General features: G+C 37.8%; 3 protein-coding genes across 7 annotated transcripts in view; 1 reads left to right on the forward strand and 2 right to left on the reverse strand.

Moving 5' to 3' along the window:
* LOC144647128 (ran-specific GTPase-activating protein-like) overlaps positions 1–2,645 on the reverse strand; it is a 71,694-nt gene extending 69,049 nt beyond the window's left edge. The window contains exon 1 of the mRNA XM_078506882.1: positions 2,636–2,645. The gene's annotated coding sequence lies outside the window, so the exon portion shown is untranslated. The remainder of the gene's footprint in view (positions 1–2,635) is intronic.
* The window catches only part of LOC144647100 (nitric oxide synthase 3-like), a 68,895-nt gene extending 60,066 nt beyond the window's left edge, over positions 1–8,829 (forward strand). For all 4 annotated transcript variants that reach the window (XM_078506849.1, XM_078506851.1, XM_078506852.1 and 1 more), the window contains 7 exons: positions 1,594–2,077; positions 3,294–3,419; positions 4,122–4,187; positions 4,365–4,450; positions 5,548–5,587; positions 6,248–6,339; positions 7,120–8,829. In XM_078506849.1, coding sequence (XP_078362975.1) covers positions 1,594–2,077; positions 3,294–3,419; positions 4,122–4,187; positions 4,365–4,450; positions 5,548–5,587; positions 6,248–6,339; positions 7,120–7,162 — 937 coding nt within the window. In that variant the 3' untranslated portion in view covers positions 7,163–8,829. The remainder of the gene's footprint in view (positions 1–1,593; positions 2,078–3,293; positions 3,420–4,121; positions 4,188–4,364; positions 4,451–5,547; positions 5,588–6,247; positions 6,340–7,119) is intronic.
* A 3,396-nt stretch (positions 8,830–12,225) lies between these two features.
* The window catches only part of LOC144647108 (nitric oxide synthase, inducible-like), a 62,632-nt gene continuing 57,701 nt past the window's right edge, over positions 12,226–17,156 (reverse strand). For both annotated transcript variants that reach the window (XM_078506863.1, XM_078506862.1), the window contains exons 29-31: positions 16,665–16,730; positions 14,395–14,462; positions 12,226–14,000 (exon numbers count right to left, since the gene is read on the reverse strand). In XM_078506863.1, the coding sequence (XP_078362989.1) occupies positions 13,973–14,000; positions 14,395–14,462; positions 16,665–16,730 (162 nt within the window). In that variant the 3' untranslated portion in view covers positions 12,226–13,972. The remainder of the gene's footprint in view (positions 14,001–14,394; positions 14,463–16,664; positions 16,731–17,156) is intronic.

Consider the following 17,156-nt stretch of genomic DNA (forward strand, 5'->3'; position numbering starts at 1 on the left):
GATGGGGGAGGGGTGCAGTTTTTATTTCTCCCACGTTCCCCCTGGGGTGGTCACGTGACTAGCGCAGTTTTAAGCTCTACGAGCTTCTTGTTACGCTTTCAAATAAAAAATATATGCACAGAGACAACGATAAAAGAAACAAATAACGAAATATATTATGCCTTAGCTGTTTTATATCGACGGTAACAGATCTGTGTTGAGAGTTGACGTTATGTTCAACGTGCGTCACTTTACCTTCCTCGTTAGAGTTACTGTTCAACTGAAATTTTATCGTTTTCCAACTCCAGGTATTTTCTAGCAGCTTTAAGAATTTCTTCAGCTTTAAATAATATCTCTTTCTCAAGTGCAAAATGAATAATTCGCGAACTGAAATGAAGAACATTTAGCGCTTCGTAAAGCTGACAAAAGCTAACACCATTTCGGATCGAAATTTCAAAATATTAGCCAATCAAAAAATTGCCCTGTTTCCCGAGAGGTCCTCCTTGTATAAAAGAACTTTGGCGATCAGTACCTGTAACGACAAGTTACCAATGGAAACAGAGAAGTTTGCCCTTGACAACAATGCCGTTGTTATGTTGAAACTTCGGCACCAAACTTTGTTCGCGTCTCACTCAACTGGAAATCGTAGTAAGTGTGTTTATCCAGATCAAGTTCGAGCGGAGAAATGTGCCAGAACCTGTATCAAAACTGTACCAAATGTGTTTATATAATAACCTGAATTCTACGCGCATTTTGATTGGTTCTTACTTATGATCTATCAGAGTACAGACACATGGATGACGTCACGCGGTGGTGTGACTCGCGCGCGTGATCAGAGTTCATAGTCCAAATCAGAGTTGTCGGCAAAGTTTTTCAAACTTGCGGGGCCACAACAAAGCAAAAAAGTTCAGCTTAATTACAAACCTTTAGTGAGAAACAATACGCCAAGCATCGTTCACCTTTCGAAGCATTTAACTGGGCAAAACAAGCTTGAAGAAGACAGTGAATTATTCGAGAAATTATCCGAAATCTGTATGAAAGTTTGACCGGTGTTGTACAGTTGGACGACGCCACGGGGAAAAAAGAAATTGCGGTTGAACGCTTCGGTTAATGCTTACAGATTTGAACAACTTTCCAAATCGGAATAAAGGTTAGTTTTTTCATTGACTTTCAATTGACCATTTTTCTGTTTATTCAATCGGATTAACAATGCTTCGTGTTAACGAAAACCTAATTGTGAAATCAAAACAACTTCGCTAGCTCATCGGTACGGCAGCATTGCTCACACAGAAGTGTGCTGAAGTCTTGTGTTATTATATAAAACAAATAGATTTCATTTTGCCGTGCGTCTGTTCAGTAATAGATCACAGAAGACGTCAAAATGTGGTATGAACATCAGTGACCCACTCGGCTAGCGCCTCGTGGGCCACTTCTCTGTTCATACCACATTTTGACGTCATCTGTGATCTATTACTGAACAGACGCACGGCAAAATGAAATCTATTTGTTAAATAGACTATATAGTGTGTAGACTCTATATACGTGTTGTAATTTGCTCGACATTTGTGTGGCAGAACAAATCTCTTTCTTTCTTTTTTTCTTTGTCTTTTACAGAGCCCATACCTTCCATATGCCTGAAGATGGTACAGTCCCAATCATTATGGTGGGGCCTGGGACGGGCATAGCTCCTTTCCGAAGCTTTTGGCAGCAGCGTCAGTATGACATCACCAAAAAAAGTGCCCCCAGACCAAAAACATTCGACGTCACACCAGACTCGAGTCCTCAAATACGTCGTCGAAATTTTGGTGCTCCCGATGCCGACTCGCCAGATTCTAGCCCTAAAACACAGCACCGCAATTTCGCTGCTAGTTCTTCGTTACAACGCCAAATCTTTTCTGAAAAAGACGAAGATGCTGCATTGGCTAGCAGTAACACGTTGAACCCTTCTTTAGGAAAATGGGGCGAAATTTTGATGTTTTTCGGGTGTAGAAATTCTACCCAAGATTACATCTACAAAGATGAAATGGCTCAAGCGAAAGACGAGGGAGCCTTGACCGAGGTGTGGACTGCTCATTCACGCGAACCGGAGCAGCCAAAGGTGAGAGCAAACACCCTGACATCGACATTCAAGTTCTCCTAAGTAGTGCTTTTGTATTGTGTGTATTGCAAGTTGGGAGAATGTAAATAATGACACGAATATTTTTGTTCGGGTAAAAAATATGCCCGGTTTACTGTAAAAGCTCTATTAAGTCCCCTCCTCCTTTAGCCTCTCCTGTCTAATAAGCCCACCCCCTCATAACAGTTCATACGCCCCTCCCTTCCAAAGATGGTCGATTATGACAATTTGTGAGCAAGACAACAAGGTAACGTACGTTTTAAAGTTATAAATTCACCATGTTTTCCCCACGTTTACTATTTATAGTACTTTTTTGTGAAAATGTTACTAATCAGCACTAAAACATTAACAAGTCCAAGTCCATGAACGTTATTTCTTTTGTAGTAGACTAACAGACAGAACAAAGACTAACTAACAGATCTATGGTTTCACTACCACCACTCAAACGGTCCTTGAAAAGAAATAAGCTCCCCGGGTACTTTTAAAATGTAGCTTTTATGGTATTCAATAAAAGAGATGTTAAAAAAATTCTCCGTATTCACGAAAATTAGGTGTTGCAAAATATTGCTCTTCCACTGAAATCGCGAAATTAAGTTGTCGTAATTTTTTTTACAATAAGATATGTTATTCCATATCAAGAGATTCTCCATTTCTTTCTTCATCACCACCTTCATTCTGCACTTTCCAAGAATAATAAAGGTAGAAGGTAAAGGATTAAAGGGACTACTGGTGATAGTTATCAATACGTAAGAAATTTGTCGAATAAAACAAGTCTTGTTTAACGGTCGACGCCCGAAAAGTAGTTTTTGGCCTTTTTAAACTTATACAGCTTGAGACAGGTACCCCTTAGGGGCACAAACTCCCAGTACAGGAAGTACCCCCTCCCCTAGAATGATTCGTCACATGATGCATTTTTCCTACTGTTGTACTTCAGTCGAGACAGGCAAACAGACAGTCAGACAGACAGACAGACAGACAGACAGACAGACAGACAGACAAGACGGTCTAACAAACATGACAAAAAGAAAAAAACCTGTGAGAATGTGGGTGCTCATTAGTTTCACGCGTTCGTTCTCTGGTCGGTACTTTGTTGGACGAAACTTGGCCGGTTCCATTTCGTTCTCGATCATTTTAACTGGAGTTGAAACTGTCCGGGTTGTTAGTTAGCAAAGCTAAATAACCCGAGTTTTTTTTTCAGAGATACGTTCAAGACATGTTGAAGCAGGAGGCGTTTGACATTTGTGAAAAATTGTTGAGTCAGCAAGGACACTTTTACGTGTGCGGCGATGTGTCGATGGCTGAAGACGTTTGTAGAACGCTGCAGGTAAACCAGCTTGTTCTCGATTTAATAAAAAATAATTTCGTTTGGATTTATTTTTTAGAACATTTTGGGGGATAGGTAAGAAATTAATTAATGAGTGGGGCAAGAGAATTAAAATATCCAGCCCACAGAGTTAGAACAAATGGATACAGTCCACGGGCAGGGGATTCCCGTTTGATAGGGGCGGGGTGCTTGTCGTCTAGCTTATGGGTGTAAATAACGGAGTCTGTATGATCTCATTTAGGGTGATCAGGACAGAACGCCACTATTTTTATCCAGCAGGAAATTGAGTAATTTTAATTTTAGTTGGACAAAAATTAAGTACCAGAATAATTTAAATCATATTGCGTTATTTTCTACCCTTTTAAAAAGCTTAAGATATAAGTAATTATCCGTGATGACACCAACAACAATTTCTTATCAGTGCCCGAGAAAATGAATTTCAAAGTTCACAAGAACCATGTAAACTATAGGTTAAATCTTACGTTTAGCTATTATTTTGTAAAATGGTCTTTTAAGCGATTCAGTGAAGTTTAGTGGAACTTCGAAATTTGTGTTCGATGTTTGGTGATGTTAGAAGTGATTTCTTATGATTAGATATCGAGCATCCCCGACCCTTTGAAATGGGAAACCTCGAGTTCCCCGCTTGGGGATACATCTTGAGATCAGAAAAACCTTCATTAATGAAGATTTGCACCTTTCTAGACCCTCCTACAAGAATTCACCGCCATGTCTCAACAAGAGGCTCAGGAGACAATCGACAAAATGAAGGTAAAATGAATAACTCCTCTGTTGAAATTGCTACAAGTCTTCCGCCCTACTAAAGAAACCCAACATTTTCGTTCTAAATGAAACTTGTTTCAAGTTTTAAAATTAAGTGCATAAACTAGTCAACATTGATATACACAGATATTTTCACCTTTTGCTTTACATTCTTATCTTATCCAGAGTTCTGGTCGCTACCATGAGGACATTTTTGGAGTGACTCTGAAGACGCGAGAGGTGACAGACCGCGTCCGAACTGCGGCTAAAAGGTCTTTTTATTAACAATGGTCTTTACGCATTTTGTTTTCATTGATATCGTTAGTTTTAAAGGGACTATGTCACGGATTTTAACTGATTTTTGAGCCGCCATTTTGCTATTTTAGAGCACTGAAACTGTTAACGAGCATCTTTGGCTGCGAATGGCTCGGATGAAAACGGATTGCAATTTGAAAAAGTTAGGCAAACGTTTTCAATTTTTTTCCGCGTGTCTTCGAAATATCGATATTTATAGCCGTATAGGCTCTTACCGGAAGTGCTAGCACTTTTTTTGGCATTATTTGGCTTCGCGAGCATTTTTTTTACATTTTATCCCAAAAAGCACTGCTAGCATTATTTTTGATTTTCGACTGACTATTTGTCTAATTGTGTGTTAAAAAGCACAATCTGACTTTATTTATGGCGTCCAAAGATGCATTATGCCCTCAGTTTAGTCAAAGGAGCCGAGGAGGCCTGGGGAATTGGTTTGATACGTCAGTGGCTGCCTTCTAGAAACCCAGTCCATCACACTCGTTCCAAGATGACGTCATCCACGTTGTCATCGAGGAACAATGGAAGTCAGCCAGCCAAGGCAGAGATAGCTCGAGAGGGTACTCTGACATCAAACATTGATCGTTACATTTTATTGTTAAAAAATGTAACTGAAAATCTGAAAAATGTAATATTCTATGTTTAAAAAAAATCGGAAAATTAAAAAGTGAGCATTTTAATGTTACCCACGAGCACTTTTTAAAACAATTAGCATTATTTTAGCACTTTTTTGGCAAAAAAACGAGCACTTCTTTTAGCATTTAATGCTTTTTTTACGAGCACTTTCGGTAAGAGCCTATAGCCGTACCTTGATTTATATCCGCATTTAGATGTTCAAAGATAATGTTTATTTAGTGTTTAGTTGCCTACCGCTAATTTTAGAATAGATTAGATAAAAAATCTGCGAAATCCCCGCGACATAGTCCCTTTAAAGTCGTTATAGTCTCTTTCGCAGTGGTAAGTTGGATTGTCACGCAGCTCAAACGTTGTGTGACATGACAATCAACGGACTATTAGATTAATCTTGAATTTAGCTTTGCCGTTTTATTTTTCTTAACAGATCCTGGACTTACTTAAAGGCCTCAAGTAAGATGAGCCGGGTGAGTGAACACTCTTTTTAAAACATACTGAAATCGTGTACTGAATGAAAACTGTCTATTTTGACTGTTATAGGCCATTTTCAAAAAGGCTACAACTGATCGCGCAAAACATACTGAGGTTTTTGTGAGAATAAAATGCCTGCCGATAAAAGATCCCTCCTCCCTTTCATTTTTATTGAAATACATTTACACCATTTATGATTAAATACAGTACAAGCAAAGTAACAATATCGACTCACTCTCTATCGTACCTTCGCATACAGTTGACGTGGTCACACAAAAATTGTGTGACCACGTACATCACACCCTCTCCTCACTTTTTTTTACACTTATCTGTATGTTAAGTTAAAAGCCCCCCCCCCCCCCTTCCCCCTTCCCTTCATAAGCACTTTCTAACGTCCTGACTGACAAAAAAGATCCCTCAGTTATAAAGCCCACTCACAACCCCTGACGAACTGTAGAAACCCAGGGCTTTTAAAAACTGGGAACTGAATTTACGTAAAATAAAACAGCTGCAACGAACATCGGGAAAAGTTACCCTTCGGAAATAACTGAGCGACTCATCTCCTGCAATATCACACAAAAACCGTTTATTTCCCTAATGTTTTACTAACGTGAGTAGCACGTCATGTCTGACGAATGAATTGTCTTCCATTGCAGAAAAGTGAACAAAGATCTAACCGACAGCCATTGTCGAGTACACCTTCAATCACAGTTCTCATGGGCGAGGAAGGCGCGGACGGTACCCAGGCGTAAGTAAACAGATCTTTTACTTGATCACTGTCTGCTTAAGTTTTGCCGTCTGCCTTTGAATTTGTGACATTATAGTGTCAGAATAAAAATTAACAGCAATGAGAGCACAGCTAGCTGTGTTTTAACGACTTACAACTTGCAATACCTCGTCAAACAAAGGGCGGGATGCATTTTTTTTTCTTTTCTGTGTAATCTTCTCCTAGTGTTGGCCATGTGAAGTCGTTCGTTTTCAGATTCTATCTGTATTTTGCTGGAAGTATCCTGTTAGGCAATTCTGAGCATTTCAAACTCAAACAACAAATCAGGTAGATTCGATCCAAGTCCCGTAGGAATCCAGGATCACAAAAACACTTGGGCGCAATAAAATATAAAACTAGTGCGATCGGACTATTGGGGTACCAAGCGGAAAGGTTGTTTATGTCTGCTATTTTATGAAAAGCGCGTGTAGCTCTCTGTCTGTTCCACTATTCAGCTATTTTTATTTTTTGTGCCAGAATATTCAATTTATCACTTTTAAATGTGCTTTTCACTTTTAAGAGTTCTAGCACTTAATTTCAGGCTCAGTGATAACACGCTCAACATATATTTTGGCCGTGTTTGTGACGTCATCTTCGCCATGTCGGTGAACAGTTTCACCAACATGGCTGACTGGCCTGTATCATTGGAATCTCTAGAGACCTCTAGAGACTTGATTACAAACAATGAGTTCAGTATCTTTTAGATATATTTATACGCCTCCTAAAATAAACATTAAATTTCCTTGCTTTTCTTTCTTACAGTGAAAGATCTCCGATGAGAAGAACTGTCTCAGCTTCCCAATAGTGGTGCTAACAAAAACACACAACGACATTCGCTGAGGAGCATGCGTCACTTCAGTCGTGTGCTGTATACATGACCCAGTTGTTGAAAAGATAGAAAACGCTATCCGCTGGGTAAAACGCTATCCAGCGGATCACTTTTTTCTATTTTTTTTTTGTGTTAATTGTGGACACTGTAAATTAATAAACAAATATTGCAAATCAAACAGAAACTAGTTAAACACCTCAACTGGCAGGAGGCTAACCAGTTGGCTATTTACAAAGCGTGGATGAGTTGAATTCGGGGCCACCGAAGACAAATACATCTAGTGGCAGGGTGGAGGATTTGAATCCGGGACCTCTGAATTACAAGTCCAGTGCCCTAACCACTAGGCCACGCTGCTTCCTCCTACGTAATATGTTAGGATTAGTATAAGTATAATTATAGAATAAGGATAAGTATCTACAATGTACACAATTAACTTGATAGTGATTTATCCGGCAGATAGCGTTATCCATTCTTTGAGCAACCAGGGTCAGAATTAAAAAAAATTACAAGTGCAAAAAAATATAGATTAATAAAATTCCATTAAATATTACTACCATAATAATTATACAAATATATAGTAATTCAATTTAAAATTAAAATACAATGCAATACAATACTTTAATTTGACACTCCCCATACGGGGCTTTTCAGTGACAATAAATTACAATAGAAATAACAATTTTAAAATTATAAAAATTACAATGATAAACATTACAATGATAAATAATTACAATGATAAAAATTTGGATAAAAAGAATTACTCCTAATTAATCTATGTTAAAAATCTCTCCATTAATTTTGATTTTAAATGAAATTTAAAAGATGAAATAGTTTTAAGAGCTTCTGAATGTCCGTTCGATTAAGAACAGGGAGCATTTTATCCTCGCGAATCTAGCAAATCTAGATAACAGTAATGCGGTATTACCTATATTATAGTGTTATATTTATTAGATAATATTAAAATTAAAATATCGTAACCGTTTTGTTATAGCTTGCTCAAAATCCATCAATTTTTCTTTGAGTCTTTATTGGTTGAAATTGGCTACGAAAGTATATATATATATTCTTCTGGCCATTTTATATGGGAAACATCCTGATATAACGTGAGATAAAATTAATTCGAAGTACCAATGTTCCTTATATATGCGACAAAAATCAGTCTGTCGCCTTTACTGGAAAAAAAGGCTGGCTCCGTAAACTTTGTTTCAGTTCTGTAATATTAATATTATAAATTCAATAAAGTTAATTTGAAATACCACATGTACCAATGTTCCTTATATATGCGACAAAGATTAGTCTGTCGCCTTTACAGAAAAAAAAAGGCTGGCTTCGTAAACTTTGTTTTTTTCTGTCGATTAGTTATATCCAAAATTGATTTACTACCAATAAAACGATAATTACAAATAGAATAATGATTTCTGTGTTTTGCCAGAGTTATAGAAACACGAGTGAAAGTTTGCACTTAAGTTTGAAAGAACGGGGAACCATGGACACACGTCATTTGGCTATATCGAGTTTTTAAATACTTTCACAAGTGTTTCTTAAGCTCTGCAAAAATATTAGTGAACTGATTCTATTTATTTCCAATATAACTAACAGTAAATTATTTGCGCTTTTATAGAATGATTAAAACACAGCTTTCAGCCAAATACAATCTGTTTTATCTTAAAATTATAAGTTACGTTTCCATCCGAGTCCTCTGCTCATTGAAACAATGGAAATCCGTAAATGAATAAGATGGTTCACCTTGAAAATGGTTAAAACTTGTTAACAAATTTCTATTGTTTCAATATTCAGGCGATAATATCCTCGTACGAATAGGAATTCTCAGACATTTTTGTGGGCGTTTAAAAGTGTGTGAGTCCGTGTTTATTGTGCGCGCAAATGTCGATTTCAAAAGTCTTTTACACGCAGAGAAAATCCTCTCTGAATATTGAAACAATAGAGATCTGTTAATGAGCAAAATGGTCCAACTTGAAAATGGTCAGTTTGGGCTTTTTTCGAATCATTAACAAATTTCGACTGTTTCAATATTCAGGCGTTAATATCTCCTTCAAAAGGAAGATTTCCCGGACAATTGTGTGCCCGTTTGAAAGCGTGTGAGTCCGTGTCTATTGTGTGCAAGTGTCGATTTCACAAGTCTTTTATACGCAGAGAAAATCCTCTCTGAATATTGAAACAATTGAAATCTGTTAATGAGCAAAATGGTCCAACTTGAAAATGGTCAGTTTGGGCTTTTTTCGAATCATTAACAAATTTCGACTGTTTCAATATTCAGGCGTTAATATCTCCTTCAAAAGGAAGATTTCCCGGACAATTGTGTGCCCGTTTGAAAGCGTGTGAGTCCGTGTCTATTGTGTGCAAGTGTCGATTTCACAAGTCTTTTATACGCAGAGAAAATCCCTTCTGAATATTCAAACAATAGAAATCCATTAATGAGCAAAATGGTCCACCTTGAAAGTGGTCAGTTTGGGCCGTTTTCGACTCATTAACAAAATTCTATTGTTTTAATATTCGGGCGATAATATCTCCGTCAAAGGAGGAATTTTCCGGACAATTGTGTGCGCGTTCGAAAGGGGGGTTAGTCTGTGTTTATTGTATGCAAATGTCGATTTCACAAGTCTTTTACACGCAGAGAAAATCCTCTCTGAATATTGAAACAACAGAAATCCGATAATGAGCAAAATGGTCCACCTTGAAAATGGTCAATTTGGGCTTTTTTCGACCAATTAACGAATTTCTATTGTTTCAATATTCAGGGGTTAATATCTCCGTCAATAGGAGGATTTCCCAGACAATTGTGTGCGCGTTCGAAAGTGTGCGAGTCCGTGTTTATTGTGTGCAAATGTCAATTTCACAAGTCGTTTATACGCAGAGCAAATCCTCTCTGAATATTGAAACAATTGAAATCCGTTAATGAGCAAAATGTTCCACCTTGAAAGTGGTCAGTTTGGGCTTTTTTCGACCAATTAACGAATTTCTATTGTTTCAATATTCAGGGGTTAATATCTCCGTCAATAGGAGGATTTCCCAGACAATTGTGTGCGCGTTCGAAAGGGTGTTAGTATGTGTTTATTGTGTGCAAATGTCGATTTCGCAAGTGTTTTACACGCAGAGAGAATCCTCTCTGAATATTGAAACAATTGAAATCTGTTAATGAGCAAAATGGTCCACCTTGAAAGTGGTCAGTTTGGGCTGTTTTCGACTCATTAACAAATTTCTATTGTTTCAATATTCAGGCGATAATATCTCCGTCAATAGGAGGATTTCCCGGACAATTGTGTGCGCGTTCGAAAGGGGGGTTAGTCTGTGTTTATTGTATGCAAATGTCGATTTCACAAGTCTTTTACACGCAGAGAAAATCCTCTCTGAATATTGAAACAATAGAAATCCGATAATGAGCAAAATGGTCCACCTTGAAAATGGTCAATTTGGGCTTTTTCGACCAATTAACGAATTTCTATTGTTTCAATATTCAGGGGTTAATATCTCCGTCAATAGGAGGATTTCCCAGACAATTGTGTGCGCGTTCGAAAGGGTGTTAGTATGTGTTTATTGTGTGCAAATGTCGATTTCGCAAGTGTTTTACACGCAGAGAAAATCCTCTCTGAATATTAAAGCAATAGAAATCCGTTAATAAGGAAAATGGTCCACCTTGAAAGTGGTCAGTTTGGGCTGTTTTCGACTCATTAACGAATTTCTATTGTTTCAATATTCAGGCGATAATATCTCCGTCAACAGGAGGATTTCCCGGACAATTGTGTGCGCGTTCGAAAGTGTGCGAGTCCGTGTTTATTGTGTGCAAATGTCGATTTCACAAGTCGTTTATATCCAGAGAAAATCCTCTCTGAATATTGAAACAATTGAGCTCAATTGAAATCTGTTAATGAGCAAAATGGTCCACCTTGAAAGTGGTCAGTTTGGGCTGTTTTCGACTCATTAACAAATTTCTATTGTTTAAATATTCGGGCGATAATATCTCCGTAAAAAGGAGGATTTCCCGGACAATTGTGTGCGCGTTCGAAAGAGGGTTAGTCTGTGTTTATTGTGTGCAAATTTCGATTTCGCAAGTGTTTTACACGCAGAGAGAATCTTCTCTGAATATTGAAACAATAGAAATCCGTTAATAAGCAAAATGGTCGAACTTGAAAATGGACAGTTTGGGCTGTTTTCGACCCATTAACAAAGTTCTATTGTTTCAATATTCAGGCGTTAATATCATCATTAAAAGGAGGATTTCCCGGACAATCGTGTGCGTGTTTGAAAGGGTGTGAGTCCGTGTTTATTGCGTGCAAATGTCGATTCCCCAAGTCTTTTACACGCAGAGTAAATCCTCTCTGAATATTGAAACAATAGAAATCCGTTAATAAGCAAAATGGTCGAACTTGAAAGTGGTCAGTTTGGGCTGTTTACGACTTATTAACAAATTTCTATTGTTTCAATATTCAGGCGATAATATCTCCGTCAATAGGAGGATTTCCAGGACAATCGTGTGCGTGTTTGAAAGGGTGTGAGTCCGTGTTTATTGTGTGCAAGTGTCGATTCCCCAAGTCTTTTACACGCAGAGTAAATCCTCTCTGAATATTGAAACAATAGAAATCCGTTAATAGGCAAAATGGTCGAACTTGAAAATGGACAGTTTGGGCTGTTTTCGACCCATTAACAAAGTTCTATTGTTTTAATATTCAGGCGTTAATATCATCGTTAAAAGGAGGATTTCCCGGACAATCGTGTGCACGTTTGAAAGGGTGTGAGTCCGTGTCTATTGTGTGCAAGTGTCGATTCCCCAAGTCTTTTACACGCAGAGTAAATCCTCTCTGAATATTGAAACAATAGAAATCCGTTAATAAGCAAAATGGTCGAACTTGAAAGTGGTCAGTTTGGGCTGTTTACGACTTATTAACAAATTTCTATTGTTTTAATATTCAGGCGTCAATACCTCCGTGACAAGGATGAATTCCCTGTCATGTGCTGCGTACTGGGTACTGCTGTACCTGGTTATTACACCAAGCTTTGTAAAGAAAACGCAGAAAGAAACAAAAGAATAATATTGTTACTTTATTGTAAACCTTTTTCTTACATAGTTCTAAAATTAATTGATAGCAAAGATATAAAAATATCAAAAAATATTAAAATATTGAGTTTGAAAATGGCACACTTATAGTCTTATAGCTACTTAAAGTAATGCTAAATAAGTTTTAAATCAAAGGGAAACGATGTTAATTGACTCGAGTTTGACTGTGAGAGTGAAAAGGTTTAAAAGTAAACCGTTGGATTACAGTTGAACTTCTCAGTTCGCGTCATTTAAAAAAAAACTGCATATTTGAACGGCAATTTTCTTTTTCTATGGTAGAAAATATCTTCGCCCCTCCCTCTTCCTCCATACAAAGATGTTACGATGTCAAAATTCTCAAAACAAATGTTAAGACTTACTGCTTTCGTAATTACTCCAAAACTACAGTGGAGTTAAAAAAGGAAAAAAATACACACTTCAATACGAACTTTATAATGCTGCAACATTAACTTTACAGCTGCAAAATAAATAAAACAATTTTCGTACATATTTCAATTTTTTTTAACTTACGCTATGATATATATTTTTAATTTTCAACTATCCAATGAGTTAAGAACGTGACGCTTCCTCTAAAAAAGCTAAAAATAGAATGCGGTTGCTAAATAACCTAGTTGATGAATCTTTTTATTCTTCTCCTGTCAGCTTGACAAGGTATTGTTATGGTAGGGAGAAATCAGGTATTGATTACTCTTTGAAATTAAAGGTCTATCCTAAGTTCTACTCCATTTACAACCGGTTTACTATAGCTATATCCAGTGCGTCCAGTGATAATCGGAGTATCTTGTGACGTCACTGGATAGGCCTTGAGTATCAATTGGTCACGTGACACGCCAATGATAAGACATGGTACTAGAACATCTTACTCCCGATTCCCTCCCCTCCCCCCTCAAAAAAACATACTGGAGCTCCCCACGAATAGGAGTATTGCTACTCTCCACTTGTGATGGAATGCAAGTCCATCGCAGGTCACAGCTACAGTATTTTTGTGAAGGTTCCCTAACAACAATTCGCTGGTAGTCATTTCTTTGTATTTATACTTTTCTTTACTATCTTTATATTTACTCATTTAGAGCGGTTTTCAATTGAGTGTTGAAAGTTATTTGTATTTCTTTCAATGCATTGCTACGCTTAGACATTGGTTTGAAAACTCGCGCCACTTCCTGAACCAATCAGAATTAAAACCAAAACCAATCGTGACTCGTTTTCCCGCGCTTCGTGCCGGCTACATGTATTTGCTTCGACTGGTTCACTGGATTGTTTGCGTTTGGTTCACTGGACTGTCTGTGTTTTTTTGTGATTAGGCAGAGTAATTGCTTTTTTGGGTTTTACGACACTCAAATGAAAACTGCTTTATACACCTGGATCAATGCAAAAAATACGTTCTTGTCTAGGACGAAACACAACGGCAGACAATGGCCTTAGTACTAAATTAAAACGCCTCCACAAAAAAAAATCAAGATATCAACTAACACCTACTATATGTTGTACTTATTTGCCTTTTACTTTAAAAGGCCACAGAGAACTACATGCAAGCTACACCTAATTCCAAAAGAGATTTAAAGTTTTATTGGACGGAAAAAAAAAGAAACAATTCTGAAACTCGCTTTTTACATTCTCTTTTGATTCCTAGTACCCTGTCCTTGCTAGTACCATTTATTTTAATTTTATAGCCACGTGATTCATTTGATGCAGAAGGCCTGTTATGATTCACCTCATAGCGCCCTTTTCTTGGCTTGGTCTCTGAAAACAAAAGAAACGAAATACCTTTAACTTTACTTACGTCAGTAATTAATTGTTACCTAGCTTTTGAGACTCAGTGTTTTCTTGATTTATCTGAGTGTGATCCAAAATTAAAATTGTGAAATATCAGTATTTATTCCCTTTTACGCTAAGGAAAGACTGTGAAATACTTTTGTTCAAGGGGCGTTTCACTTATGTTGGAAACAACTACATAAAAGACAGCGTTTGCGTAACATACAACTTGTAATCCATCTGTTAAAAAGGAAATTAGGATTTTAAAATATTTTATCTCTAGTTGTCACATTAAATACAGTGTAGAGAGCTTATAAAATAATGCAGGCATAAATATGACAGAATAAAAAAAATAATAATAATTTCTAAATTATTTAATTACCTCGTATCCTTTGGTTCCTTGTTTCTCTGAGGGACACTGAATATATCTTCATGATATTTGTTTGACGACTGAAAAAGAAGATTAAAAAGGTCAAAAAATAAACAAGTACCCTTTAACGTAGCGATAACCAAGAACTACTTTATCCTTGAGTGAGTTTTTACGACCGGAAACACTCTGGCTTCTCAGATGTAAAATCGTCAAACTCTTTTTGTGAATGTCCTGGGCTAAAAATTTATATGTTTTTATATGTCTTCTCTTGTTAGTTTTGAGAATTTGGTGGCACATAAAGACAATGTCTCCCAGTTGAGGGTCTTCGCTTTCCCTGTCACCTGTTTGCTTAAAGCTAGACACACACTAGGGGACTATTCTAGGGCTTTCCACAAGTTGCTCGAGATTTCCCAAAAAGTTGCCTGTAATTTCTCAAAAAGTTGCTCAAAAGTTGCTCCAAAAATCTAAAAAAGTTGCCTCTGATAATAAAAGTTGCTCGAAAGTTGCTCCAAAAAAATCCAAAACGCTGCTTCTAATCAAGAGAATTTCTCAAATATATGCTTATTTCCCTTTGAGGGTAAGATTTCTAAGCAGTTTTATGCAATCTTACAGCAAAAGAAGTATCTAAATAACATATCAAGGGGAAAATTTGTTAAATAACAAGGATTTCTTTAACTGAGAAAAATCGTGAAGATATCGATGACGTCATTTTTGATGACGAGTTTTGAAATGTTTTATGCAGAATGAGCCGAAAGTTCAAACGTCTTCAGATGTTCCCCGAAAATCTTCGGCAAACTTCGTAAATCTTCGGAAACGTTCGTATTGCCTTTGAACAACACTTGGATAATCTTCGGAGATCTTCGGTATGGAAATTGCTCAAAATGCAATAAGTTGCTCGAGAGGAAAAAAGTTGCTCGAAGGGGAAAAAAATGCTCGAAACATGAAAAGTTGCTAAAAAGTTGCCGAGCAACTTGTGGAAAGCCCTAGACTATTCGCACGGTATAGTCACAAGGACTTATCCTTTAGTGTGTACACACCAGAAAATTGACCGATTCAGAGGCGGATCCAGGGGAGGGGTTGAGGGGGTTGCAACCCCCCCTTTGAGCAGCATTTTTTCATGTGTTTGACTCTTCATAAAAATAATAGAACAAATTGTTTCATAAGTAGTTGTTTTACTTACACCAATTGACTGATTGTCAAGTTAAGAAAAGATAACGTACATTTCGCGACAGTTCAATATGAGCAACTACTAGAATAGCGTCGGTTCCCGAGCAATTCTTTAAGAAAAGGCGTCTATCGCGGCACCATCTTGAAAACTGAGTGGTGGGTAAACCGTTTCTTAAGTTTGCAAAGATGGCAAACTGAGTGGCAGTCAGCAAAGAAGAAACTTCCGAGAAATTTTCTACTAGCACTTTGTGCCTGTGACGACGAGAATGCTTCTCCAAACATCCATCATCTTCTCTTTATCGCAAGCATCCTGGCCATGCACCAATCAGTAGTGCGGAAGCTGAGCGGTCATGCTCGCTCATAAAACTGTCTAAAGAGCGCTTCTGAGATCTCGCTGTTATTGCCAAGCGTTATTCTCAGAGATTTGAGGTAGACGACGTATGCAAGCGCTTTGTAATAGCTCATCCAAAAAGATTTTTTCAGGCTTCATTGCTCGATTAACTAGGCATTTAGAGAAACGTTGTTATTGCTGTCCCTTTTAATCATGCGTTATTCATTTTGGTTTTCTGGTTAAAAAGTAAGGTATAACCTCCAGATTTTACATCATGCCTCCACAAATGCTTTTGGAGTCTCAAGAAGGCTAGCCTCCCACGCAGTCGTTCTAACGACTGCGTGGGAGGCTACAAGAAGGCTGGAAATGGCGTTTTAGAACATGTTTTAAAGGGGAAAATCGGAAAAAATTTTCCTTGGGGAGGGATGCCCCCGGACCCCCTAGAAGATACTGCTATCCACGCCGATGACGTCGAAACCTATAAAAGGCGTACAACCCCCCCTTTCAGGAATTCCTGGATCCGCCCCTGCGATTTGTGGGACTATTGGTCCCTGCGACTAGTCCCAGAAATAAAACCAGCTTAATTCGTAGGACTAGTCGCAAGACCAAAAATGTGGTCCCTGCGTCTGGAATTTTGATGCAAAGTACTAGTACACACTGGGGACTGGTCCCCAAAGCAAGTCCCTGCGACAAGTTCCTGCGACTTGTCCCCTAGTGTGTGCCGACCTTTACAATATAAAATTGCCTAGGATTCACGGGAACACGTTTGTCACAAAATATTTACCTTCATTTTGCGGATGAATTCCAAACCATCATCGGAAGACAAATTCAGGCGATCAGCTATCAAGGTCTGTTTAAAAAGCAGCAAGAAAAAGGCGTGTGGTGTGTCAGTAAAAGCCAGCTAGTATTGCAATATTAAGAGTGGCGTCTGGGCCAACGCTTTAAAAGCCTCTACAAACAGTTAGGGAGGATTAAATACCAATTCCGCGCATTGCACAGTAAATGTGCGTTAAAGCAAACCTTCTGACTTTTGATTCATAATACATGACCTCTTTTCTTTCATTTTTGCTCATTGATGGCAAAATTACTTTGTCTTCATTACACTGACCAAATGATGCGCGCGAGGTCTAAACTGTAACGAGTGTTCAATCCTGCAATCACTTTCTGCTTCTGTAACATTGAGCGCAACAACTTCAACATGTGTCCACCATCTACAGTTCATTCCTTTTGGTTACTTGACATGGATGCCGTCGCCAGAACTTGCTGTATCAGCAAT

This window comes from Oculina patagonica, chromosome 3 (assembly GCF_052425735.1).
Source record: "Oculina patagonica isolate OP01 chromosome 3, crgOcupat, whole genome shotgun sequence".
Taxonomy (NCBI): domain Eukaryota; kingdom Metazoa; phylum Cnidaria; class Anthozoa; order Scleractinia; family Oculinidae; genus Oculina; species Oculina patagonica.